Here is a 26,569-nt window from a genome sequence, read left to right as displayed (position 1 = left end):
TTTCCAATGACAAGAGTTCTTTATTTCCATACTTCCTAAAGCAGTAAAAATAAACCTAGCCCTACTAGACCAACAATCGATCATGACAAGCAGGGAGCAATTTCTATGGTGTTTATCCGGAGGACCGTCTGTGGCTGCACGATAACTGAAAAAGAATGAAAGAAGAAAAGTAAGATCATGTATTAAAGTATCTTATACACTAAGGCCCGGATTTGTAAAGGTATTTAGACGCTGCTGTTCTCAGTGCTGCAATGCCTAACTGATTTAGAAGCCTAAATATCATTTTCAAAAGAGATTTGGGCATTCAGGTATCTAAATCTCTTCAACAAACACGAGAATTAGGCACCTAAATCAGTTAGGCTTTGTGATGCTGAGCACAGCAATGCCTAAATACCTTTAAAAATCTGGACCTAAGGCCATGTCTACACTAGCAGGCTTTTGCTGATACAGTTATATTGATGCGGGGTAGGATAAGGTGCGATCCATGACCCACACAGCGGTGCCTGCAAAAGTCCTACATGTAGACACAGTTATATCAAAACAATTGTGCTTTTATCAGCATAGCTTGTGTCACTTGAGAGAGCTGGAGTGGACTACACCAGCAACAGTGCAGTTACACATAGGGATAACTACACTGGCAAAGCCTTCTCGTATAGACAGGGCCTGAGCGAAGGTACAAGCATGAATGGTGAGCTCCTGTGATAGTGTGTCAGGTTTTACTTCTGCCCAATATTTCTACCTCACTGTTTTTTCCTGTTGATAATTCAGGAAGAAATTTTACAAGTGCCTCATTTACATGGTAATCAAGGCCTGGTTCAAGATGCTGTTTAGACTTGTTAATATTTGCGGATAAATATGCAAGATTAGAGCCTGCTGAACAAGAACAGCAACACTTCCTTGTGTTGAAAGCAGTATTTTAAATGGTCTTTTTGGCAATCAGTGTCAGAAAGTGGAGGAAAGAAATAAGATCACTTTGCTCAGAACAGTCAGGACTTGTGTACCTTGCCCATGCTGCTGGGTTGTGAGCCATCAGGGCATTCCTGTGGGCACTGTGTCCCTGTGCTGTGAGACACGAGGGCATTGTGTACGGAGCCCATAGCCCTGTGCTGTGTGTCAGCAGAGCATTCCTGTGGGCATTGCGTACCATGCCTGTGTCCATGCTCTGAGGTCCAAGGACATTGTGTAGTGGGACCATGTCCCTGTGCACTGAGCCCGGACAGCATTGGGTACTGAGCCCATATCCCTGTGCCATCAGGGCACTCCTGTGGGCACTGCATACCATGCCCTTGTCCGTACTCTGAGCTGCAAAGACATTGTGTGCTATGCCTGTGTCACTGGGTTCTGAGCCGCGAGGGCATTCTGTACCGATCCTGTGGCCCTGGGCCATGAAGGCAGTGAGAAGTGACGGTGCTATATTCTTTTCATCTTACTTTTCTTCCTTTGATAATTGTGCCTTTTCCAAAATTTCATGTTAATTCTTGGCCAAGATTCTGTTTTCTCGATAACTGTGGCTTCCACACGAACAAGATCTTTCCTTAAAAATAATTAAAAAAAGGAAACACAGCGTAACTAATGATGTCCTCCTCTAATCAATGGGCAGGCTCCCTGGAAAACTATCACAAGTAATGCATCTTCCTGACAAAACCCTGTCCTGTGGGAACTGCAAGGTCCCCAGCTGCTGAGTGGGTAAATCCATCTCAGCAGTGCCCACTTGCAGGTTCTGCACTGAAGAAACACAGGATTGACTCTGCAAGTCTTATCAGGTAAGTGCCAGACTAGTCTGTAGGGCAGTACTTCTCTGCCTCACTGGGAGGGAGTTAGAAATGTCTGATGCTGGTAGAGTAACAATGGAAGTCTGCAATGACACTCAGAGCTGGCAAGCCCAAATTCCCAGTGCTGTGAATGCCTGCAAGGAAGCCTGATGTACATCATGCTTTTAAAAAATCTTGTATTTCCCCCTTGCCTTGAAGTACAGTAAACCTTCAATACTGGCCTCAGACTAGTTGACAGCTCTTCTACAGGGCTCTTCCTTCGTCAAGACCAAAGCTGTTCCCCCTTCTACAAAGCAGCAGAGACAGCAATCACTGGCATATTGATTTATAGACTGAAGGATAAATTATTCTAGCATGACTTATCGGAGTATTGAGTTGGTCCTGCTTTGAGCAGGGGATTGGACTAGATGACCTCCTAAGGTCTCTTCCAACCCTAATCTTCTATGATTCTATTCCTAGAAAAGACAATGGACTGTTCACCTGATAAGAGGAGCAAGACTTGATCCTCTGTGCCCAATAATGCGGCTAATAAACAGCCACTCTCTGACTGGTTGTGTGAGCTTGCATGAGTCATTTCACCTCTCTTTCTCCTCCCACCCTTTGTCTGCCTTGTCTATTTACTCCTGGGATTTCAGTAACATTTAGAGGAGAAGTCCAGATATAAATTCAGGACTTCATGCTCTCCTAGATCCAGAATGGATCTCTTACAGACACCTGTGGGAGGCTTGCCAAGAGATTATTAAGGGAAGAATATGGCCTTAAATGTCTTGATTCTGTAACCTATTGCCACAGTCAGCATCACTCAATGATAAAATCTTTCTCATCTTCCCTTCTCCATGACAGATATTCAGTGCAGCATGGTTCCAAAAACTCCCGTCTCACATGAGCTGGCATGCAAGGCATTCTCTCTCGAAATGGCAGTGAGTCAGCGAGCAAACACACATGGAATTTGGCACTCAGCAACAGCTCACACACACATCCTTGGACTCTGGAAGCTACTGAGAGGAGAACTATTGATCAAGACCACTGAGGTATGCATCCCCTTTTGGAAGAGCGCCTTGGAATCTTTAACTGCCATCTAGAGAGGCAGACAGAAAGGATGGCAATTTAAAGTCCACATCGAAGAATGAGCTACCTGCCTGAGCAACTGTCCCTCTCTCTCATAACAAATCAGCCTCATTTTAGGGCCGGAAACCCAGGCCAGTGCTTTGGGAAGTTCTGGTTATAATGAATGGTAGTGGTGGAAGATGCACCTTTTCACAACGCTTTGCTCCAAAACAGCATTAAAAGCTTATTATTGTGCTCCCTTCACAGCCGGAGGACACTTAAAGAACATTTCCCTGACAAATGATTCCGTCTGCACGTATGGAAAAAAACAGCCCTCCAATAAGATAATGAAAGGGCCAAAGGCTTTGAAACATTTACCATCAGTATTAACATATACCCTTGGAACACACACACACACACACACACACACACACACACACACACACACACACACACACACACACACACACACACACACACACACACACACACACACACACACACACACACACACACACACACACGTCTTCCTGAATGAGCTAGAGAACAGAGTGTGACCCAGCGAAAGGGTGTACTCCACAGCTTGCATGATGGTACCCCAATCACAGTTAGTCTCTAGGTGCACGTAACAGCAATGCTAGAAAAGAAACCAGCAAAGGCAAAGAAAAAGGAGGATACAGGGGTATTTTATGAAAATGGCTTCCTGTTAGGGAACTATTCTGCCTGACCCTGCACCCATTGAAGCCAACAGGAAAGCTAGACTCCCGCTTGCCTCACTACTGCAGGATTAGCAAGTCTGTGCATGTAAGCAAGTCCAGTCACTAACACTAGCAGCTGTGCTGTGGAATCACATGGAAATAATTGACCCTCAGAAGGCAAGATCAGTGAGGACAGAGTGATTCAAACACTAAAATCTGTGGGCCGTTTTAAGCAAATAGTCGTAATGATTTTAAGTAGTGCAGTAATTGGCTACAAGCCACCAGAAGTATGGTGGGCCTTACTTGTGTTCAGCCAGAGGTGTTACACTAGGGAAATATCTATACAGACCTATGTAGAGAACTCCCTTCTCTGGGTGCTGGATACATTCTGTCCTACAGGCATGTGTACTGAGCAACAGTGACACACATACAAGCAGACCTTCCAAATTGCTATTCTTGAGCACGCCCAGGTGCCAAGAACCAACTTCTGTCTACAAGTCAAGTTTCAAAGCTATCTGACCCAAGCTGTGTGTCTTATTACAGTGTGAATTTTGCCCTGTGCTGAATCAGTCGTTAGTGCTGAATGTCTGAGCTCTTCAGGGAAGGGATTCTTGCTCTCAATAGGCATCTATACAGTGCGGCGCAGAATGAGGCCCAAATCTTGAATCAAGGCCTCTTGGCACTACAGCAATATAAACAATAAATAGTCATGGCTTATTAAACTTCTCAGCTGTTAGCATTATGCAATCACAGAGGTGAACTCCTGGTGTCCCAGAACTGAATGATAAACTCCCACTGACTTCAGTGGAGCCAGAATTTCCAGATTAGGTTTTTCTAATATGGAAGAGGAATTCATACAATAACTTCCTATATCCAAGTTGGAGTGAAAGTGATTGTTACTAAATAATGACTATAACCCATGCAGGGGAGGTCCCAGAGGTATCAAGATGCTTACTGATGACAATCTTTATATCATGCCCAGGAGTCTCTCTCCTGACAGGAGGCAGGTGAACGTCAACGTGGCTTTTTGGGGGGAAAGAGGCAGTGTGGCACCGTGCCATCTGGCAACCAGGGGTCTGTAGCCTTGGCCAACCTGGGCAAGCGGACAAGAGGAATCCTTGTGTGAAATAGCTGGCTACGTTAATGGAAAGAAATCTGATCAACAGCACCCACAGTCAGAGTAAGCTGAGCTCTTTGCCTAACACATGAACCACCAAGGATGCCATGTCCCCTTTACTTAGGGTTAAATTACCTTAGGGTGTTTTGCAATGGTTCGGAGCATAAACAGCTCACCAGAAAGCAGTGAAAGCACTGCTATGATTTCTGGGTCACAATCATTTCCTGTTGCAGCTTTGGGGGTGTACAATACTGTACAAGTTATTAAGCTAAGGAAATGACAACTGCATACCACTTAATATTGCTTTTGCATAGAAATGCTGGACAATAAGCGGTTGCAAAGAACAAGGCAGACCACAGACTTGGCGTTTGGCATGGGCTACTGGGAGTGGGAGGAGAGAGACATTTTGTTTTGTTTGAAGATGTTAAAGGAGTGTCATGTTGGGAGGTATCTGATTTCTACAGAAAATTAAAACGACCATCTGTCTAAAATAGAACAAGTTCCTACCCGCCTCCGAGTCTGATCAGGGAACGCAGCTGAAACGGACTGCACTACGCCGACCCTGGCTCAGACATTCATTTATGTGTTGATTTTTAAGCCAATGGAAAACAAAAAGTCTTTGTATTAATCCAAGCTCTTATCTATCCTCCAAAACACTTGTGGCTTAGGGAGAGTAGGGATGCACAAATATTACAGCCCACACCATCTCTAAGAGGCAGTGCTCTGTTTTCCTTTGTCTCATACCACAGTAGTGGGCAGCTTTTACGTATGTCAGTTTCCCCAGAGCTCTAAAAGAAAGGATTGGACACCACACCACACTTCTACTTCACACGCATTTCCTCTCTTCCACTACCTTTAACGCAGTGTAACCTAACACTGAAATGCAACAGTTTGGGCGGCAGTCGGTTACACTGCCAAAGCCTCCCCACTTTTGAGGCACATACAGAGACCAAATGATGGCTCCTGTTCCCTAAAATCTCCAGGGAAGCCCTGTGTTTCAGTGTATGCCCAAAGGCTAGTGCACAATTATAGCTTTGCCAGGGTACTGTCATGCTGGCAATTAATTAGCAGAGTTTAGGGCACTGCACAGAAAGATCTGCATTACTAGAGGAACATTCCTTTAAGTGGTGCCAAAAACATGGCCTGCTCGAGGTGACTCACAACTTACTCAGAATCTGCAAAATCTGAGCTTTCATTGCAAGATATTACGTTTCTAGCCCTACTGGGTATTCTGCAAAAAATTCCCCATAAATGTGAATGCTGGTTCAGTTCCTCTGGTGGTAGCACTGTTGGGAGCCCAGAGTACACAAGGCTCCCGTGGGCCCCAGTGTTTCAGGTCTAAAATGCTGGTAGCCACAGAAGCCTGGTCTACTCTAGGGCTCCGAATGCTGCTAGCACTTCTGCAGCTGAACAGACGATAGTGACTGTGCAAATGTTTTACAAATAATCCCTTGCGTAGATGAGGATATGGTTGCAAAGAAAACTGTCCAGCCAAGAACAGAATGTGAATCAATGCAACGTTGCCTTACTGATTATGCATGAACACAGCCTGAAATAAAGGCTCTGAGAAGTGTGAGCTCCCTCTCCTCTCAGTTCATTTCATTGGGGTGTTAATGCTAAAGCCTAACACTGTCATGCAACACATCAACATTAACTATTTCGCTGCTGTTCACTGTAGCAGATGAGAAGTGGAAGGCAGTGGGAACAAAGCTGATGGGGAGGCTAAGAAACTGAGGGAAGCTGCAGGGAGGAAGTAGACAGAGCAGAAAAGAGGAGACACTCAACGGTCAGGTCTCTATGCTACATGCTTTTGCCAGCACAGTTGTGTTGGTCAGTGGTGTGATTTGCAACTCCACATAGCTGTGCCAGCAAAAGCCCCAAGTATGGACACAGTTTATACTAGGAAAACCATGCTTTTGCCAGTATATTTTATTTCACCAGGGGGACTGGAATAAGCTATCCCAGCACAAGCACAGTTTTGCCAGTATAAGCTGCATCCACACTAGGAGCGCTTTGCTGGTATAATATGCCTGAAAAGCTATACCAGCAAATCACTCTTGCCTAGACCTTACCAAGGACGAGAGAGGGAGGATGAGGAAGGAAGGAAGGAAGTTTAACTCTAAAGGGAAATGTATTTATCCAATACATGATGCTGAATATGACAATAAGACACTTAAATAACAACAGAAAGCGTGGTTACTACATACAGCATCCAATCTTTCAACCCTTGATCTTTGTGCATATCAACCTGTGACATCAGGGAGAGTTCTGCTGTGCGCTGAGGAACGTACATACTCTGGGCCATAATTAAAAATGTGATTTGGCCCGGTCCACGGAATGAATTTGCCTCCCCTGCTTAACACATTCTGCCCTGAGAAGCCCCATGAGCATATTTTACATTAAAACATTTGAAGTGAAAAAATATTGCTGTAATCATCAGTCTGTTTCCTATTTTTAGTATGAGTAACAATAATAATGCTTTACAATTCTACCATCTGAAGATCTCAAAGCACATTAGAAACATTGATGAATTTCATCTTGAGAAGTGGCCCGGGAGATAGACAGAGCCAGGAATAGGGGATATTCGTCACAAGACCACCCTTCCTCTCTCTGAGAGGATTGTACAGTCTTTAAGTGTATTTAAGAGTAAGATGCCTCTATGTTGCCCCCATCAGCAGGCTCTAGACAGAGTGGGATTCACTTCCTCAACCTATTAATACGTTACAGCTTTGTTCCACCCTTACCTATTTTGCTCTGTGTTACTAGAAGAGCAGATTTAGATCTAGGATTAAGTGAGAGTCACAGATTTAGGGGCCTAATCCCTTTGATGTGTGCACCTAACTCCCCACAAATTCTAAGAGAGGTTACAGATGCACAACCCCGTCAGCACTGCTTGCAATACGTTGCACAGATTTCTTGTATGTCCCCAACCCTGGCAGGGATGAATCTTGAAAACATTTCACTCGGCAGTCAGCTGATTTGGAGATAGGTTATTATAAAGTGTGTCTTTCTTACCCCAGAAGTGGCTTTCCAATAAGCGTGAAGTCATCGGCACCAACCAGCAAAACCTGGAGAGATTAAATTATGCACTTGGGTCACTTGTCAGTGGTCGCAATGTAATTAGAAACAGTATTATCGAAACTTTACAAGTATCCTAGAAGCTGGGGTGCTGGAAAATTTGCATTTTTATGAGCTTCAAGGCTCAATCTGCTGCTGAAAGAGAGCAACCTGCCAAGAAACAGACTCATTCAATAAACACTTGCCAGAGCTAGATTTATTCTACCAGAGTGTGTTTTACGAACATTCTATACACTAATCAGAGCCCCTTAACCCTTTGATTCCATCTGCATTTGTAAGACAGTGGAAGAAAAAGGCAGAGAAAAAATAAAGACCGTGAATTTCCAAGATCTCCATGCCAAGGCCTATGCCCATAGCTGCTACAATCACTGGAGTTTTATAGCAGTTGCTATGCACTTCTTAGGGAAATAGCAACATTTTCATTCTTCTTCTCTCTACACACTCAGATGGGTAATAAACAAATAGATATTCAGGATAGACTCATGCCATGTACTAGTCCTTTGGTTCAGGGGAATTTAAATTGCCTGCTTAGGTAAGAGAACAGGCAGCACCTGCAGTCAAGACTTGGACAGACTGGGAAGTATTTAAAACACACAGGGTTTTTACAGCCTATTTCTTTTCCCCACTAACTGTACTGCAGCAGTTAAAAGCGATGCACAAATAATTGGGGCTTTTGATTTTTGGTTCAGATAGACATTTGTTAGCAAAAACCTGACAGGATTATGGTTGGGATTTACTGGAAGATTAAACATAAATGCCTGACTTTCTTCACCCTGACCCAGATCGCTGCACTCTCAGCAGGCTGCTTCTTGCAATTGCCTATCTCACACAAGGATTCAACAGGCAGCTGCCAGAAAAGGTGCCTCGATATTGGGCTTTAAAGCAACAAACTTGTAGAAAAGTGGCCTCTTCCATACCCTATTACATTGCAAATACATGCTTGGCTATGATGAATAAAAATTAATCCAGTGTAGCCTCACTTCATGGTATTTCATCCAAGGTTTCGATTAACGACTCTCTGTGGGGTCATTTAAATGTTAGAAGTGGATTAAGTTGGACATATCTAACCAGGAGCTCACAATTATCCCGTCCATGCCCTCCTAATCCACAGATACAATGAACATCATGGAAACTTGGGAGAGGAATCTACTCTTATGTCACTTTTGGACATACAGTCTCTTTTGGGCAGATTGCTGCATCAGCTGATTAGTGCTGTCAATCCCAAGACAACAAATTTTTCTTGGGCAGCATGTCTGGGAATGACACCATCCAACAGGATATTTTTACGACTTTGGACCGAATGGGTAAAGCAAACTGCCTGTCTTCCCACATAGAGCAATTCAGTCTCTCTCTCTCTCTTCGGTGTAAATCATGCTAACGTTGTCCATATGAGGGTAATTAAAATCACAGCAATATGAAGGCCTTGCAAGTGGCTACAGTTAGAACTGGAGCTTCTGCACATCAAAGGAGAATATTCAGGACTTCTCTGAAATTGATTTCTGAGTTCTCAGGGAACTTTTTCCCATTTATGAAGCCATGTTGAGAAAGCTGGCCTCTATCCATGGCATTTCTGCTAATGAGCTCAAAGAATAACAACACATCCTTGTGGTTAGCACAGAACTAGTGGGGCTGAGCAGTATAAACATTTTCTAGGGAAACACATCCATGATATGAAACCTTACAGAGGGCTACTGTGGCAGGAGAGAGCAAAGGGACACCAGTTTCCCATAATCCGTTGTTTGTTTATTTTTATAAACAGCCAGCTCCCTCTTCCAGCCCTCAGTGCAATCTTAAATACCACCACATTCACCAACCCCGCTGAGTCAGTTTTATTACCTTCCATATGGGTGAATGGAGTTTTCTTGACTTGCTGGTCAGGAAGGGGGACCCCTAGGGTTTTATGAACCAGTGAAGCAGGTATAGTGAACAGTAAGTAGGTGGCTCGGATCATTTGGTTAGTGATCTCTTGCTTCAATAAATGAATAGAGGTCAACAGCTTTTCCCCAAGGATGAAATAAATATACTTTCACCCCAATTGCATTAGCTGAGGCAGCCCGGAGAAAGAACCAAAGCCACAGTGGGCTGCGTGGGTGAGGAATAAAGTCACACGTCCGTCACAAACAATAGCTGACATAAGGGGGGCTGGGAGTTCGTGAGTTAATGTGCATAATCCTGAACATCAGGAGGGTTTTACCTTCTCCAGTCGGATTCGGTCTCCACATTCAGCTGGCAGCACGTTTTCCATTAAAATCAAATCTTCACTGGTTACCTTCCATTGCTTACTGGCAAAGTGAACCACAGCAAAGAGCCTCCCGTACTGCCCAGTGGCAATCATCTCATTCACCTTTTGCACGACCTCTATTAACAAATGGTGAGTTAATGAGTAAATCAAGGATAGGCCACAGTGAGAAAAAAGAGCAGAAAAGGCTAGCTGTTCAACACCAACACATTTTGTCCCTGCCACCCTCCCACAGACACCATTAGCTCAGCAGTAGTCTTAGGGTTGCAGGGATTGGCTGAACAGTGATGATGTTTCATAAGCATGCACCATATCTCCCTTCTTAAAAGACTGAAGTCTCGTCTACACTTGGATTTAGCTGCTGGACTGGCTGAACCCATACAACCCCCTAATGTAGACCGGGTTTATATTGGGGCAGCTTATATCGGATTGCTGAAGTCTGAAACATTTGTTTAGATACTACTGGAACGCCCTATCTCGCAGATCCAAAGTGTTCCATAAGAGAGTGCCCCACTCTGCCTTCGGTGTATCCTGCGGGGTACAGGAGCCATCCCTTAAATCCTGAAAACCTTACAAAATTCACAAGGGCTGAAGGAGGGCTCCAGTGTACTTTGTAAAGTACAAAGAGCTCTGCAAACTGAGCAGGAATTGGGGCTCCACTGTACCTGCAAAGTTCAAGCTTCTGATCTTGTGTATTTCACAAAGCAAGCAGGGACCCTTCCTCAGTCCCTTACTGTACGCTTCCCAGAGAAGTTATCCATGCATGCATGTGCACTGCAGCCTTCCTTAGCTATGCAAAATGTTCCACACGAGCAAAGCGCACCATTTTTTAAGGTCATAACTCAGGGTATGGCTACACTTGCAGCTGTACAGCGCTGGGAGTTAAACCTGTCTTTGTACAGCTGAGTGGGGAAAGCGCTGCAGTCTGTCCGCATCGACAGCTACCAGCGCGCTGTCGTGGCCACATCTGCAGCGGCATTGGGAGCGGTGCATTATGGGCAGCTATCCCCGCGTTCAAGTGGCTGCAACGTGCTTTTCAAAAGCGTGTGTGGGGGGGGGGGTGGAGTGTGACAGGGAGTGTGGGGGAGAGACAGTGTGGATTTTTGGAGCCGACACTGTGTCAGCACCCTGCCTTGCAAGTTCCGACCCTCTCCCCCACCCCTCTCTCACTCACTGAAAGCAAACAGCTGCTGTTTGTTTTTTTACTCACAGACCAGATAAGCAGCCACTGAAACGCACTCCCCCCCACCCCCACCCCGCTGCGTTGCTTCTCTCCTCAAGCCTCCTCCCTCCCCCTCTCTTCAAGCCAACACTAGCTGTGGGCATTCCAAAGGGAGCCCCCTGCCTGCCTCTGCTCATTCACAGCAAACAGTAGCTGCGTTTGTTTTTTTGAAAAGCAGCTCCGGAGCCCAGAGTTCACAACAAAAGAAAGAGAGGCATCACAACAAAACAAAGAGCAGAACCTTCACTTAAAAGCATTATGGGAAGCTTCCGGAGGTCAGTCACAGCATACTAAGATTATTCCCTGTTTACACTGGCACCCCAGCGCTGCAGCAGCAGTGCTATACTCTTTATTCCTCTCAGGGAGGTGGAGTACAAGCAGCGCTGTAACCATGGAGATACAGTGCTGTATGTGCCTTGCCAGTGTGGACAGGGAGTGAGTTACAGTGCTGTAAAGCCACCACCAGCGCTGTAACTCTACAGTGTAGCCAAGGCCTCAGTCAAATCAAACTCTGCCTTTATGGGAACACTCACAGGCACTTCCTAATGAGTGTTATTTCCCTGTCAAATTTCAACTTTCTACCCTCAGGCCTTTCAGCTCTCAAGCTGTTCAGAAAATGAGTATTTTTTATCATAAGGAAAAGTATATTCTCCCTCGCCTTGTGCTCAAAAATAAATGACACAATTTTACTCAGAATTTAAACAAAAATCCCATTTCAGAAAGAAATGAAGCATGGAATGTTTTACCCCAAAAGACACACACACAAAAGTTATGAGCAACTGAAAACAGGGAGCGAGATGGAAACTATTATGCAACCTTAATCACAGAAGTCAGTGCCACTCCCACTACAATTAAGGTAGGAGCTTATGTTATGGTCAGTACGCACTGCACACAGGAACAAACCAACTGTCTATGTGGTCTAGTATCCTTTGATTCACAGTTATTAATACTGGATGCTTCAGAGATGGAAGTGTGATCCCCATCTCCTTTTCATTATGACCTCAACTGCACTTTGTCATATTGTTGGGAAAAAAAGTGTCGTGACTGAGGATCATGAACTGCTTATTCCATTATGGTCAATATCCTTGTGGCCAAAATTTTCAAACCTATGTGCCTTAAGTTAGGCTCCTAAATTCCTACTTAGGCTCCTAAATAAAAGTAGGCTGATTTACAGTAACGCACACTGTGACACTACACCCCATCTTTGTCATAGTAATATTATTATGATATGATTATGGCATAATTATGCTGCATTTTGTACAAGATGGATCGTGTAAGGTGTCATTGGAAAAGTTATGATTTGCTGAATATGATTATCCTGTTTGTGTGCATGTACAATTTTTGCATCTGAAGTTATAAATATTGACTATGTATCTGCATTTCAAATGTGGTTACACCTGAGTGACATCCACTAGGCAAAATGCTTCCAGCCTAGATAGCTGGTTGTGAAGGGCTTATTCAGGGTAATGGGCCGTTAGGAAAAAAAACAATAGGCCTTAGGAGAAGCTGATCCCCCACCTTGTGAGCTTTCCTGAGAACGCTCCAGACAGCTTGTAAGTAATGGCTGCAAGGGCATATGACTAGACCCCACGACTCTGGACTCCATTTTGGGTACCTGTATTTTTCCACAAACTGGTCTGGCAACCAAGTTTGAAACAAAGGGTTCCTGCCTTATGGAAGGCTATATAAGGCAGGGAGTGACATCATCTATTGTTCTTTACTCCCCCATAACTCAACACCTGAGAGAATCTCCGAAAGAAAAGGATTTGGAATGGGGTTGGGGAGCCCAAGCTACAAAGCAAGTGCAGCTTGTGCCTTGAGAAGCTGCAAGCCTGCTTGTATCATCAGTCAGGTTGCGAAATTGCTGATTCATATCCAATCTTTCTAGTATCTTAGGCTTGGTTTACAGTTTTGTTTATTTACTAGGTAATCTGCTTTGATCTGTTTGCTATCACTTAAAATCTATCTTTTTGTGTTAATAAACTTGTTCTGTGTTTTAATCTAAACCAGTGTGCCTTTGACTGAAGTGTCTGGGGAAAATCCCAGCTTGGTTACCACAAGTGTGCATACTCCTCTCCACACTGAAGGAGAGGTGAACTGAGTAATAAGCTCATACTTGCCGGGGTTTTGACCATGGGAGGACTGTACAGCTCTGGGGTCGGAGGCTGGGGAGGTGGGGGTTATTTTGGCTGCAGCCTCCCTACCGTTGGTTCAAGCAGTGGCTGGCCAAAGCCTACATGCAACTGCAGATGGGTGTGTCCCTGCCTGTGAGAATGCTGGTGGGAGTGTAGGACTCGGAGGGGGTCTAAAGCTTGTCACAGCACCAAGGTGTGAGAGGGAGCCTAGGCTGGCAAGTCAGAGGGCTCAGTGATACCCCAGTTCCAGGTGGCACCCTGTCACACACAGTACTAGCATCTCCCATTGACGTCAGTGGGATTTGTACGCGCTACTTATATTCAGAAGCCTAACTTCAGACCTTTATATTTGAAAATGTTGGCCTATAATCTTATCTGAGCTGAAATGACTGCAGTTTCATGATCGGATCCTTAAAAAAGGAAAGTCACATCAACCAATGCTGCCATTTTATCATTAATAGTCATCTGCATTTTTGCAGTACAGGGAGTGATCTTACATAAAATATCTGTGACCATTTCCAGGCACAAGAGAGGGAAAGATTGGCAGGTAGCACTCAAATGCTCTGATAGATGTGAGCTGAAGTCAGAGCTGTAACATTCTGAGCTTGCTCCGGAAGAACAAGCCAGTTGCTTTGGGAAGAGGCCTCCTGGACACGTTGTATGGAATGACACAAACTCATGAATATCTATGAGGTGATGAAGCCTGGAAATTACAGTGGCTCAAAGACAGAGCCCTGTGCAAATCAGACCCAACGGAAGATTTAATATATTTTACCAAACAGTTCAATACTTATTTCCCCCAGTGTTGATATTAAAAATTTATGATTCACTGTGTCAACAAACGGTACTTGAGGAACAAACACGTTTCTTCATTACATTAAATTTGTCACCTGAGCAATAGAGAGTGGTGCAGTGAGCAGAATGAAAACAATCCAGAAAAGGAGGACTGGAGCTGAAGGCCCTTTTTCTAGTAGCTGATTATCCATGCAGTTATTTATTGATATTTTATCCCTCCATTGCTGAGTGAACATCCATTAAATGCAGCATCCCATTAAGTTAACTAGCCTCAGTAAACAGCGCAACAGCTCCCTTCTCTACAATATGCTCAGTGGAACGAGACAAAAGTATGAAAAAGACTGAGAAGACCAAAACCCCCGTCTAAAGATCAAGGATATGCTGCCTTACAGTCTTTCAGCCTGACAATCATAGCATGGAGATAGTGATGCCGTGTTCTGCAGCTGGAGACCTTTACCTGCATGGTACTTTGCCTCTTCTAGTGGATCTGGCAGTTTGACTTCGGGCCATGGGGGTGAGGACAACGATGTTTTGGCAATAATTCTGTCAAAAATAAGGTGAGAGTCAGCTATTACAAATACTTATTCCCATGAGACTCAAAACATTCACGAAGACTAGAGTCAATAGCACTGGCACGTAACATTCCTACATGGAGGCAGAGTGACAAGCAGGGCTGCTCTCCCATCTGCGGAGAGAAGGCAAAACCTCAGGAGTTACGGCTCTCTTCCTGACACAGCTCACTTATCAGCACTCAGGGCCTGATCTAAAGCCCACTGAAGTCAATCAGAAACTTTCCAGTCAATGGGCTTTGGATCAGCCCCTGAGTGAGTTAAAGAAGTTTTGGTTATTGATTCGCCCCACTCCAGTGCTTTGTAGGATGGTCAGGGGATGTCTAACTAGGTGAAGCAAGAAAAACAGCCTCTTCCCATAAGAATCAGGATAAAACTTGCCACAGTAAGGGGGCTTTTGATGGAGCAAAATTCCCATTCCTATCTCCCCATACTCTTCGTTCAGCTCCCACCACTGCAACTGAGCAGCTGCCTTAAGAAAGGCCACATTAAAAGCAGGCCCAGTAATAAAATACATGGAGGCATTCTGACAATTAGGCACCACTAAGCACTTTTCAAAGGTGTTGAAATTGCAGCCCATTTGAAGAGCTCGTTTAACCACACGCTGAAAAAGCTTTGTCTTGCTTCCAAGCTAGCCTTGCAAATTAAGAAAAGGCACCGTACTCAAACAGAAACAGCTGCTACCCGCAATGCTCAGTGCCATTCGGCTACACACCAAAGTTCAGAGGACCCCGGAGAGCTTTGCTAGAAAGGAGATGAATAGCTCATTTGTCGTTGTCGTCCTCCCCCACTCCTCCCTTATAAACAGTACAAGTCGAGGACAAGTTTTTTCTTCAATTTTATAATGCAACAAGCCAAAATATGCAAAAATGACCTTTAAGAATAAGCAGTTTGAAGCTGAGCTGGAGAGACGCTTAAAGCTTAAAATCTCCTTTGGCCTTTGTTACATCAGGCTTTAACTTAGCACCGCTGTTGACACCATTGCAGTTACAGCTGGGAATGCTGGTGCACATAAAGCTCCAGGGGTCACCAGTGGCTTTTACCACCATGTTGTGTAGATGCCTTGAGGCATGATCCCACCCCACTGCCACTGACTTCAGGGGGAGCAGGAGCAGGCCTAGACTGTTTAAATGCTGGTGGCTGCCTGAAGCACTGTCTACACCAGTGCTTCTCAAAGCTGCTTGTTCACGGAAAGCCCCTGGCAGCCCAGGACGGTTTGTTTACCTGCTGTGTCCGCAGGTTCAGCCGATCGTGGCTCCCACTGGCCGCGGTTCACTGTCCCAGGCCAATGCGGGCTGCAGGAAGCGGCGCGGGCCAAGGGATGTGCCTGCCGCCCTTACACTACATTGTCTACTCTCCCCATTGCTGCACTGGCGCTAACAATGGTGGGGAGTATTTCAGAAAACAACCCAGCACAGACGCAGCCTTAGAAGGAAAAGAAGGTCTAAGATAATGTCCCCAAATCAGCCTCAGGGGACTGGAGATTAATCACTCATGCACGTTACTTGTCCCTCTCTAGGAGGACTATTTTTAAAAGCTCTCCTCTGCTAAATTGGTAATTCAGTGAGGGCCTTGAGAACCACAGCTGGGCTCCCTATATAAGATTATGGAAGTTGCTTTTTTTAAGCTTCCAGCTGCAAATCTTGAATGAAGATATCGATAGCTGCTAACATCCCTCTTGGAAATGTCTGCTTTAATACAACGTTTGAGCCGAGAGACTTTATTTAATCCGAAAGGCCCTCTGTGAACATAAGAACAGCCTTACTGGGTCATATCAATGGTCCATCTAACCCGCTATTCTGTCTTCCGACAATGGCCAATGTCACGTGTTTCAGAGAGAATGAACAGAGCAGGCAATCACTGAGTGATCCATCCCATCGTCCATTCCCAGGTTCTGGCAATCAGAAGCTCGGGACACCCAGAGTATTGGGTTGCATCTCTGACCAGCTTGGCTAATAGGTGGACCTATTCTCCATGAACTGATCTAAATCTTTTTTGAACCCTGTTACAGTTATGGGCTTCACAACATCTCCTGACAATGAGGTCCAAAGGCTGACTGTGCGTTGGGCGAAGAAATACTTCCTTTTGTCTGTTTTAAACCTGTTGCCTAATAATTTCATTGGGCGACCCCTGGTTCTTGTGTTATATGAAGGAGTAAATAACACGTCCTTATTTACTTTCTCCAGGATTTTATAGACCCCTTGCATATTCAAGCTGAAAAGTCCTAGTCTTTTAAATCTCTCCTCACGTGGAAGCTGTTCGATATCCTTAATCATTTTTGTTGACTTTCTCTGTACCTTTTCCAATTCAAATGTATCTTTTCTGAGATAGGGTGACCAGAACTGCATACAGTATTCAAGGTGTGGGTGTACCATGGATTTATATAGTAGCATTATGACATTTTCTGCCTTATTATCTATCCCTTTCCTAATGGGTCCTAACATAGTTAGCTTTTTTGATTGCTGCTGCACATTAAGTGGATGTTTTCAGAGAACTATTCACAATGACTCCAAGATCTTTCTTGAGTGGTAACAGCTAATTTAGACCCCATCATTTGGTATGTATGTTTGGGATTATGTTTTCCAATGTGCATTACTCTGCATTTATCAACACTGAATTTCATCTGCCATGTTGTTGCCCAGTCACCCAGTTGTGTGAGATCCTTTTGTAGCTCTTCACAGTTTGCTTTGGACTTAACTATCCTGCGTAAGTACCACTGAGCTTGTTTGTTACTTTCCAATTTGCTTTGGGTTTTGGGGTAAACTGACTTGTGGGTCTGTCTACACAGCAACTAGACACCCATGGCTCGCCTTTACTACTCGACACAGGCTCAGACTGTGGGGTGGTTTCATTGCTGTGTAGACTCTGGACCCTGTGGGGTGAGAAGGTCCCAGAGTTCAGACTCCAGCCTGAGCCTGGAAGTCTACACAGCAATGAAACAGCCCGGCAGCCTGAGCCCCACAAGCCTGAGTCGGCTGGCACAGGCCAGCTGAAGGGTTCCCTTTGCTGTGTAGACATAATGTGTGTTCTCTGAATAACTGGATCTACCTGGCTAACAGATCCAGCTCACAGACCACGGTTACCATTTTTGGGGGATACAAAGAGGTCAGGAGTTCTTAGTGCCAGCTGGCACAGCAGCGCTTCATATACGGAACCATGTAGCTGTGGTTTGTTGTTAGTTTTGTGCTTTATACAGACTTGGTCTATGGAATGAGGTCCAGCAAATTTTGTTAAATGTTCCATCTTATATCCTCAGCATTTTTCCTGTGCCTCTTATAGCTGTGATCCAAATTCCTTTACTTCCTGACATACCTCCTGACTGCACCAAGAGAAGGGTTTCTGCATGCTAGACCGAGGTGGGCAAACTTTGGACCGAGGGCCACATCTGGGTGGGAAAATTTTATGCAGGGCCATGAATGTAGGACTGGGGCAAGGGGGCTGGAGTGCGGGAGAGGGTGTGGGAGGGGGTGCGGTGTGCAGGAAAGGGCTCAGGGCAATAAGTTGGGGTGCAGGAGGAGTGTGGCTGGGGACTCAGGGCAGGGGGCTGGGATGCAGGAGGGGGTATGGAGTGCAGAAGGGGACTCAGGGCAGGGGTTTGGGGTGCAGGAGGGGTTTGGGGTGCAGGCTCTGGCCGGGCGTCATCTACCTCAAGCAGTTCTGCGGTGGCAGCGGCGCGCAGTGGGACTAAGGCAGGCGTCCTGCATGCCCTGGCCCTGCGCCGCTCCCAGAAATGGCCGGCATGTCCAGCAGTGACTCCTGTAGGCGGGGAGTGGGTGGGGAGGCAGGCGGCTCTGCTGTATGCTGCCCTTGCCTGTGGGTACCACCCCCAAAGCTCCCATTGGCCGTGATTCCTCATTCCTGCACAATGGGAACTGTGGGGGACGGTGCCTACAGGCGAGGGCAGAACATGGAGCCCGCTGCTCCCCTCTAGCCCCCAGGGATGTGGTGCTGGTCACCTCTGGGAGCGGCGTGGGGCCAGGGCAGGCAGGAAGCCTGCCTTTGCCCTGCTGCGCTACAGAGCTGGTAATCCCACGGGCTGGAATGAAAGCCCTGAGAGGCTGGATCTGGCCCACAGGCCATTGTTTACCCTCCCCTGTGCTAGACATTCTTTCCTGAGAAATCTCCTTGAGAATCCGGCTAACAGGAAGAACAGAGCATGATACTTGGATGACACTGGGTACCATCGATTGACTTTCCCTAAGGGCACTCAGTACTGAAATCCACAATTCAAAGGAACTATCATCAGAGCTCAAACTGCCCAAGCACTTGGCTGCCAATTTCTGTGCTGAACAGGCCTTCCCAAGAGGCTGATTTACTTTCTACTCTTAGGTGTTGCTACCTTACCTACTGGAAATGTCAAAATTGCTAACACAATGGCAGCTCTAATTAAGTGAGTATCCTGGGGATGCAATGAGTGGCAGCAAATCCTCTGCAGCTGCCATAACACTGATGAATGGAAGCTAGCAGGGATATTTAAGCCAGCATCCATCATGTTTTCCTGTCAGCAATCTGAGTGGATTCTCTCTGCTTCACTCAGGACTGTCACTGTGGGGGATTCTTTGCCCCAACACTGAAAAGAATCCCTTGTTACCTGAAAAGCCCTGTTCAACTAATAGCATGTCAACTACATTGGCTGGTTTGCTTGGCCAAAGAAGGGATGACAGCCAAGGAACTAGGACATCACTAGTGAAAATATTTATTTGTTATAAACTTCAGAGATGAGCAGCAATTAAAACTGCTGAAATATTTCAATGGTTTTAATTAAAAGATGAAAAGATACATAAAAATGCATATATGCTATAAAATGGAAATCAGATTAAATGATCACAGTGATCCTTTCTGGCTTTATAATCTAAGAAGTGTGATCTTAGCTGGAAAAATTATCTGAGTAACCTTTGTTGGAGTTAGGAACCTCTTATGATCTCTCATACAAGTTGTGACATATTGGAAGGGTTGCGGCAACAGCTAACACCTCTGCTTCACGACTTTCTATGAAAGTTTTCATTTGTTCCATAGAACAATGGAGGGAAAAGCATGATTATTCTAAAGGGCAATACTTTGCTCACATACAATGCTTTTCACCCAGAGGTCTCAAAGCACTTTACCAAAGGTAAGCACTCATGTATACCAGCTTTGCAGAAGGGAAAACTGGTATAGAGATTATATGAACTACACAAAATCATATTGAGTCAGTGGCAGTGGGAACAGAACCCAAGTCCCACTCCTCACAGCAGCTTTGTGTTTTGCTACACAAGCCCCATCGTGGAGCAGAAAGCTTATCTTCTCCTGCAAATACTCTAACACTAAGTAACAGTTGCCATCAAGAAAGACTCTGCATATATCAGTGTCTAAGGGTATCCTAACAGTTGCAAGATGCTTTAATTCAAAGAGACACACAGTTAAAATGCTCCTTACCTATTAAAATATTTATTCCTGAAGTAAGAACCAATGACACTGCAAAGACATTTGCGGAAAATAGTCTTTGATTCAGTATCATATTCTCTTTTGAACAGTTAATGTGTCTCTGATGGGATGGCCAGAAAGACATTGTATGATTTCCATGAAATTGTCCCTGACATAAAAAGGGAGCAAAGAATTTCCTGAGAGCTCTGGTCAGTACTTCCCTGCAGTAGTTTCCATAGTTAGCAAGTGATGGGAAAATTACAACAAGCACTTTCAAATTCAAGGGAAATGCTAGACACTAGTAAATCAGGGTAAAATGAACAGCATGGGAGTTATGTTCAATCTACTTGGCAATGTCCATTAATGCTCTTTAAAGTGCCTATATTTAACAGAAACACAAACCAAATGTTATAAAAAAATTCTCAAGAACCATGTCTTTTTGGACTGGCTCCATGGCCTAATGGCAGTGCCCTATTCTGTGATGCAGGGACATAGTAAAAACCCTCTCTCTCAAGCACTCAAGACAAAGGGAAGGGAGTGCCTCATCTTGCTCTTTAGAACTGCAGAAATCAGAACAGAAAATAATTACTAGGTCATATATTCCAGGACCCAGCATAGAGTAATGTTCTGTTTCTTTAGTGACCTCTTCTGGCTAAAGCAAGGAGCGGCACTGACTGAAGCTGTACCCTGACTTGCTCAGACAGTTACAGATACAGTAACTTCTTGCTTGATGTTGTAGTTATGTTCCTGAAAAATGCTACTTTAAACAAAATGATGTTAAGCGAATCCAATTTTCCCATAAGAATTAATGTAAATGGGGGGGTTAGGTTCCAGGGAAATTTTTTTCATCAGACAAAAGACTATCTATCTATCTACACACACACACACAAGTTTTAAACTAACAATTTAATACTGTACACAGCAATGATATTTGTATCGCTTGGCTGAGGTGGTGAAGTCAGAGGGTGGGATATTTCCCAGGGAATGCCTCACTGCTAAATGATGAACTAGTACTCAGCTGAGCCCTCAAGGGTTAACACACTGTTGTTAATGTAGCCTCACACGCTACAAGGTAGCATGAATGGAGGGAGAGGAGACAGGATGACAGAGAGAGACAGACACACATACTCTGTGTGAGAGAGAGAGATGTGCATTGCCCCTTTAAGTAGGCTGATCCCACTCTAAGTACACTGCCTTTTTAAGTAGATTAGCAAATTGAGATAAGGTACAGGAGATGGGCGGGGGGAGATTGGAGGGGGACACCTGACTTTAGCACCCTTCTTCCCCACAGCAAGCAGGAGGCTCCTGGGAGCAGCTCCAAGGCAGAGGGCAAGAGCAGCACATGGCAGTGTGGGGAGGGACAGCTGAACTGCTGGAAATTGGTAGCCTGCTGGGCGGCTGCAGCACAGGGAACATAGGGGAGCAGGGAGCTGATAGGGGGACTGCTGGTCCACCCTGGTTCCAAGCCCCCACGAGATAGCTCCAACAGGCTGCTCTTTCTGCAAGCAGTGGTCAAAGCAGGCAGCTGCCAAACGACGTTAGAAGGGAGCATTGCACAACTTTAAACGAGCATGTTCCCTGACTGATCAGCAAGGTAACAACGAAACAACGTTAACCGGGACAACTTCAAGTGAGGAGTTACTGTAGCTCTAGCTATACTGGGTCACTGAAAGGGGAGGGAGACAATAATGGGGAGGAGAGGAAGGGAAGGTCAGTATTTCAGAGGGAAGCAGAGCAACATATTGACATTACCCTTGCTGTAGTGAAGTGCTTTGGGATCTCTCGCTTCGAACTGTAGACCACAACAGAGAGGCTAATAAGAAGAGAGGAGAGAGAATTAAAAATAAGCAGTAACATTTATCAGTCTCTGGTAATTTAATGAGTAAGTATGAGCCATGTCATTTCAGCAGTGCTGGGAAAAGCATCACAATGCAGAAGACAGAAACAAGAGACAGTACATAATAAATCAAGAACTCCTCCCTACTGCACAATATCCCAAGGGAGCAGAACAGAGACAGGATCACTCTTATACAACATACACAGAATACGTAGAGTAAGTGAGAGTGTCAGCTATAAGATTCCAAACCTGGACTGCAACAATTTATGTTGTATTTGTGCATAACATCTGCTTTGTCACCAAGACAGGGGAATGTTCCAGGGGTGTATACACGATTGTGTTGCCTCCTTCCAGTGCTGAACTATTACTTTAATGGATACGGTTAGGTGTACTCTTCCCTGCCAAGAAGACTCTCACCCTTTTAAGGCTGTGACAAGTTATATAATATTTGTAGGACAAAACAACGTGGCTCTTTGCAACTTTCATTAAGCTTCACCTAGCTTCCCCACACCTGCATTTCCATGCATGCAAAGGAGAAGAGAGAGCACTGCAGATAACTCCAGTAACTCCCTGGCTATTCATTCTCCAAGCAATCACTTCAGTGCCAAGTGAAACATAGGGAACCAGCGTAAGTGTAGAGGGCTTAAAGAAACCTTTCTAGACTGAAAACAATGAGGAATCCTTGTGGCACCTTAGAGACTAACAAATTTATTTGGACATAAGCTTCCGTGGACTATAACCCACTTCATCAGATGCATGGAGTGGAAAATACAGTAGGCAAGTATAAATATACAGCACATGAAAAGATGGGACTTGCCTTACCAAGTGTGGGGGCGTCAGTGCTAACAAGGCCAATTCAATCAAAGTGGATGTGGCCTATTCCCAACAGTTGACAAGAAGGGGTGAATATCTGATGAAGTGGGTTATAGCCCATGAAAGCTTATGTCCAAATACATTTGTTAGTCTCTAAGAATCTATAGGGACTCCTCATTGTTTTTGCTGATACAGACTAACACGGCTACCCCTCTTAAACCTTTCTAGAGTGGGGGACCTCGGTTTTTACATGCATATGCCTGGGCTTTCCCTGACTTCAAGTACCGTCTCTCTTCTCTCAGACAAGCAGGCTGTAGAACAGCATCAACTGAAGAGATTAAAAAACAACAGAAAATTTGAACATGAAGATTGTTTTAAATGGCTAAATCAGGGCTCTCCATTTACGTCTAACTCTCTAGACAATGAGCAACTGAAATGGCAAAGGAAGAGTGGAATGGAGGATTATCATTAATGTGACCAAAAATCCAGAGAGATTAATGAAAATCCCCTAACGGAAGGGTTGCTTTTTGATGGGCAATAATCATTTTAATTGCCTTTTTGCAGTAACAGCATTGGAGAGATTTTCTTTGGAAAGGAACTAGACCTGCACAATTGCTAATTAACAGGAAGGGCCTAGCCCTGGAAAACTGGGCTAGCAAATAAGAAAGACAGCAATTGAACTTTATTAGGAGAAAAAGAAGCTGTCTCTGAAATTGTTTGCTTAACTAAAATAAAGTGTTTGCACAGCTCCTTTAAGTGGCTGCTTTGCAGAAATGTTGGAAGTTGCGTTGCCTCCTTCCTTCACCCTTCAGAGTGCAATGAATACAAATCTCTGGAAAGGGCCCTTTACAACCAAATAAACATAACGATTCTAGACTGTGTGCTCTGCTTTTGATTCTTCTTATTATAATCAACTGGTAGCACAAACCAAATGTAGGTCTGGATTTAAAGTTCGTGAGGCAGCCAGCTTATTTAGATAATCGCACTTAGCTCTTTATATAGTGTTTTTCATTAGTAGATCTCAAAATGCTTTCACAAGCACCCTGGTATTGGCCACTCCTCCAAGTTTAGTCATTCACATTATGAATGTCCTGGTTTGTAGCTCAACCTCTCCCATTTGATGGGATTGCTACCAGACTGCTGTCCCTGAACTTTGCTTAAGAGCTCCATATTTTATGACAAACTCTAGCTAGTAGTAGAGACAATGAGGAGTCCTTGTGGCACCTTAGAGACTAACAAATTTATTTGGGCATAAGCTTTTGTGGGTTAAAACCCACTTCATCAGATGCATGGAGTGAAAAATACACTCCATGCATCTGATGAAGTGGGTTTTAGACCATGAAAGCTTATGTCCAAATAAATTTGTTAGTCTCTAAGGTGCCACAAGGACTCCTCATTGTTTATGCTGATACAGACTAACATGGCTACCCCTCTGAAATCTAACTAGTAGGTCTCTCAAAAATGTGAAGTGCCACCTTCTGTTGGCTGCTGAGAGGATGGTCACCGCTACTTTACTCCTTATCAGCCTTTCTTTATGTCTTGTTCCCCTACGAAAATCTGCGGCGCTTGCCTCTGCTGCACTTCATAGTTTTTTGGAGCAGCAGCAGCATGAAACTGACATAATTCTTGACAATTTCACTGAGAACTACAGGGTTCTGAATAGCAAATAAAAAACCCAACCAGAATATTTATTAATTTTACTCTGCTGCTGTTAGCCAAGGCTAAGCATCAAAGGGCACTCAAGCTGCCTGCCTGCAGACTCAGGAAGACAACTGGCACTGGCCTATATTTTGATGGTAATTAGGGCCGGACACTTTTTATTTTAGATGAAATCATAAGTTTTGTAGAAATTGATGGTATAGATCTCCTTTTTCACTCACCCAAGCTTTCCACTCACTTTTTCAAGCCCTGAGTACTAGAGTGATTCTGGCAGAGATGCTGTGCCTGTCATGCACGATTGCCTATGGCAGGACCCAACTGCTGAGTGATGTGTATGGGCAATATGTGACTGTGTTAGGTAGCAGATTTAAGAATCAGGAAATGGTGCCAATATCTAGCTAGTCTGCAGATTTCACCAGGGTATAACAAATAATATATGCATCTGTTCAGCTGATTATCCATTGTGACCCTCAAGTGCTTTTCAGAGTCATGGCTTTCCAGGACAGAGTTCACCATCGTGTAAGTATGGCTTTCATTCTTCGTTTCTAGATGGATGACTTTACATATGCCTGTATTAAAATGCACATTGTGTGAGCCCAGCTTACCAAGTGATTTGGATTGCTCTGAATTAGTGACCCATATGTTCATTATTAACCACCTCCCTAATATCTTGTGTCATCTGCAAATTTTATCATTGATGATCTTATGGTGGTTTTTTCCCCGGGTCACAGGTAAAAATGTTAAATAGTGTAGGGATATGAACTCATCCCTCCACGACCCCTCAAAAAACATACCCACCTGATGATTCCCTGTTTACAATTACATGTAAATTAGCCAGTTTTTAATCCATTTAACATGTACTGTGCTGATTTTGTAACATTCTGGTTTCTTAATGTCATGTGGTACAAAGTCAAATACCTTATAAAGGGTCTACTACATCAACACCATTTCCTTTACCAAGCTATCAAGTTTTTGTACTGGTGCAATTATTTCAGTTAGGGATTTTTTTTAAATTAAAGTTATGCAAGTACACTCCCTAGTTTGGATACAATTAAACTAGCATATAGGGATTTTATTAATATAATTCATTCACCTTCCTGTATGGGAATAGCTATGCTGCTATAAAGCACCATTATAGGGATATAACTGCATTCACTCTAAGAGAGTTTTAAATATACTGGAATGGTTAATATCTTACAATTTTCCAATGTAGACAAGTCCTAACATGTTTGAAGCCCTGCCAGCTGTCATACAGTTAAAGGCCAGAAGGGACCACCAATCACAGGTCACCAACACCACCCAATACCCACACACCAAACCCAACTGATTAGACCTAAGTATTACAGCCCACAGGAGACTAAACTATTATGTGCCACAGAAAAAGAACAGGAGGACTGAGGTGCACCATTCCCTGAGGCCCCCACAATGGCAGGGAAATGATTAAGTGAGATACGCCCTGATAATCCTGGCAAGTTAACTGCACCCGCATACTGCAAAGGAAGGCAAAAAACCAAGGGCAATGGTCACTGCCAATCTGACCCTTCATTGATGCCAAGGATGGAAGGGACCACTGTGACCATCTAGTCTGCTCTCTGTCCTGTGTGACACAGGCCCTAGAACTTCCCCAAAATAACTGGGGTGTGTGTGTGAGATTCCACCCCAGCCCCACACAGGACAACCCACTAGCCCCTGAGCATTAGCGCCAGAGCCCGCCAGCGAGAGCGCCCGTCCCCACATCACTAACCCGCGCACTCACACTGGGGCAGGGGCTAGGGTGACCAGACAGCAAATATGAAAAATCGGGGCAGAGATAAGGGGTAACAGGAGCCCATAGAAGAATCAGCCCCGAATATCGGGACATCTGGTCACCCTCTCAGGGACGGGCTTTTCCTCCTGGGTTTGCAGCAGGCCCAGCACCGGGGCAGTAACATTCATGCCGGGTTTGCCCATGGGGGCAGGGCCCTGGGGTACAGAGGGGCCCGGCGCTGGGCGCAGCTGACCCCGTATGGACCCCCCCGGAACCGCAGGGCTGGTGGGGAACAAACCCCAGAGCGCGGTCCCCCTCGGTCGGGTCTCACCTGCCGCGGGGCCCGCCCGCTGCCGCCCCGGCCCCAGGAGCCGCCCGCAGGCCGCCGCCGCCGCCATCATCCCGCCGGAGCCGGAAGCCCGGGGAGCCGGAGTGAGG

General features: G+C 44.9%; 1 protein-coding gene across 1 annotated transcript; it reads right to left on the bottom strand.

Moving 5' to 3' along the window:
* MRPL21 (mitochondrial ribosomal protein L21) lies at positions 1-26,558 on the bottom strand. Its single transcript, XM_050952971.1, has 7 exons — positions 26,463-26,558; positions 21,828-21,888; positions 14,561-14,646; positions 9,907-10,070; positions 7,650-7,702; positions 1,431-1,534; positions 1-145 (listed from the first exon to the last, which is right to left on the bottom strand). Exons 1-7 carry the CDS (start codon positions 26,530-26,532, stop codon positions 81-83), a joined length of 603 nt encoding a protein of 200 aa, XP_050808928.1. The 5' UTR covers positions 26,533-26,558; the 3' UTR covers positions 1-80.
* Between the last annotated feature and the right edge of the window lie 11 nt (positions 26,559-26,569).

Source organism: Gopherus flavomarginatus, chromosome 5 (assembly GCF_025201925.1).
Source record: "Gopherus flavomarginatus isolate rGopFla2 chromosome 5, rGopFla2.mat.asm, whole genome shotgun sequence".
In the NCBI taxonomy this organism is placed as follows: domain Eukaryota; kingdom Metazoa; phylum Chordata; order Testudines; family Testudinidae; genus Gopherus; species Gopherus flavomarginatus.
This window is presented reverse-complemented; position numbering and strand designations above follow the sequence as displayed.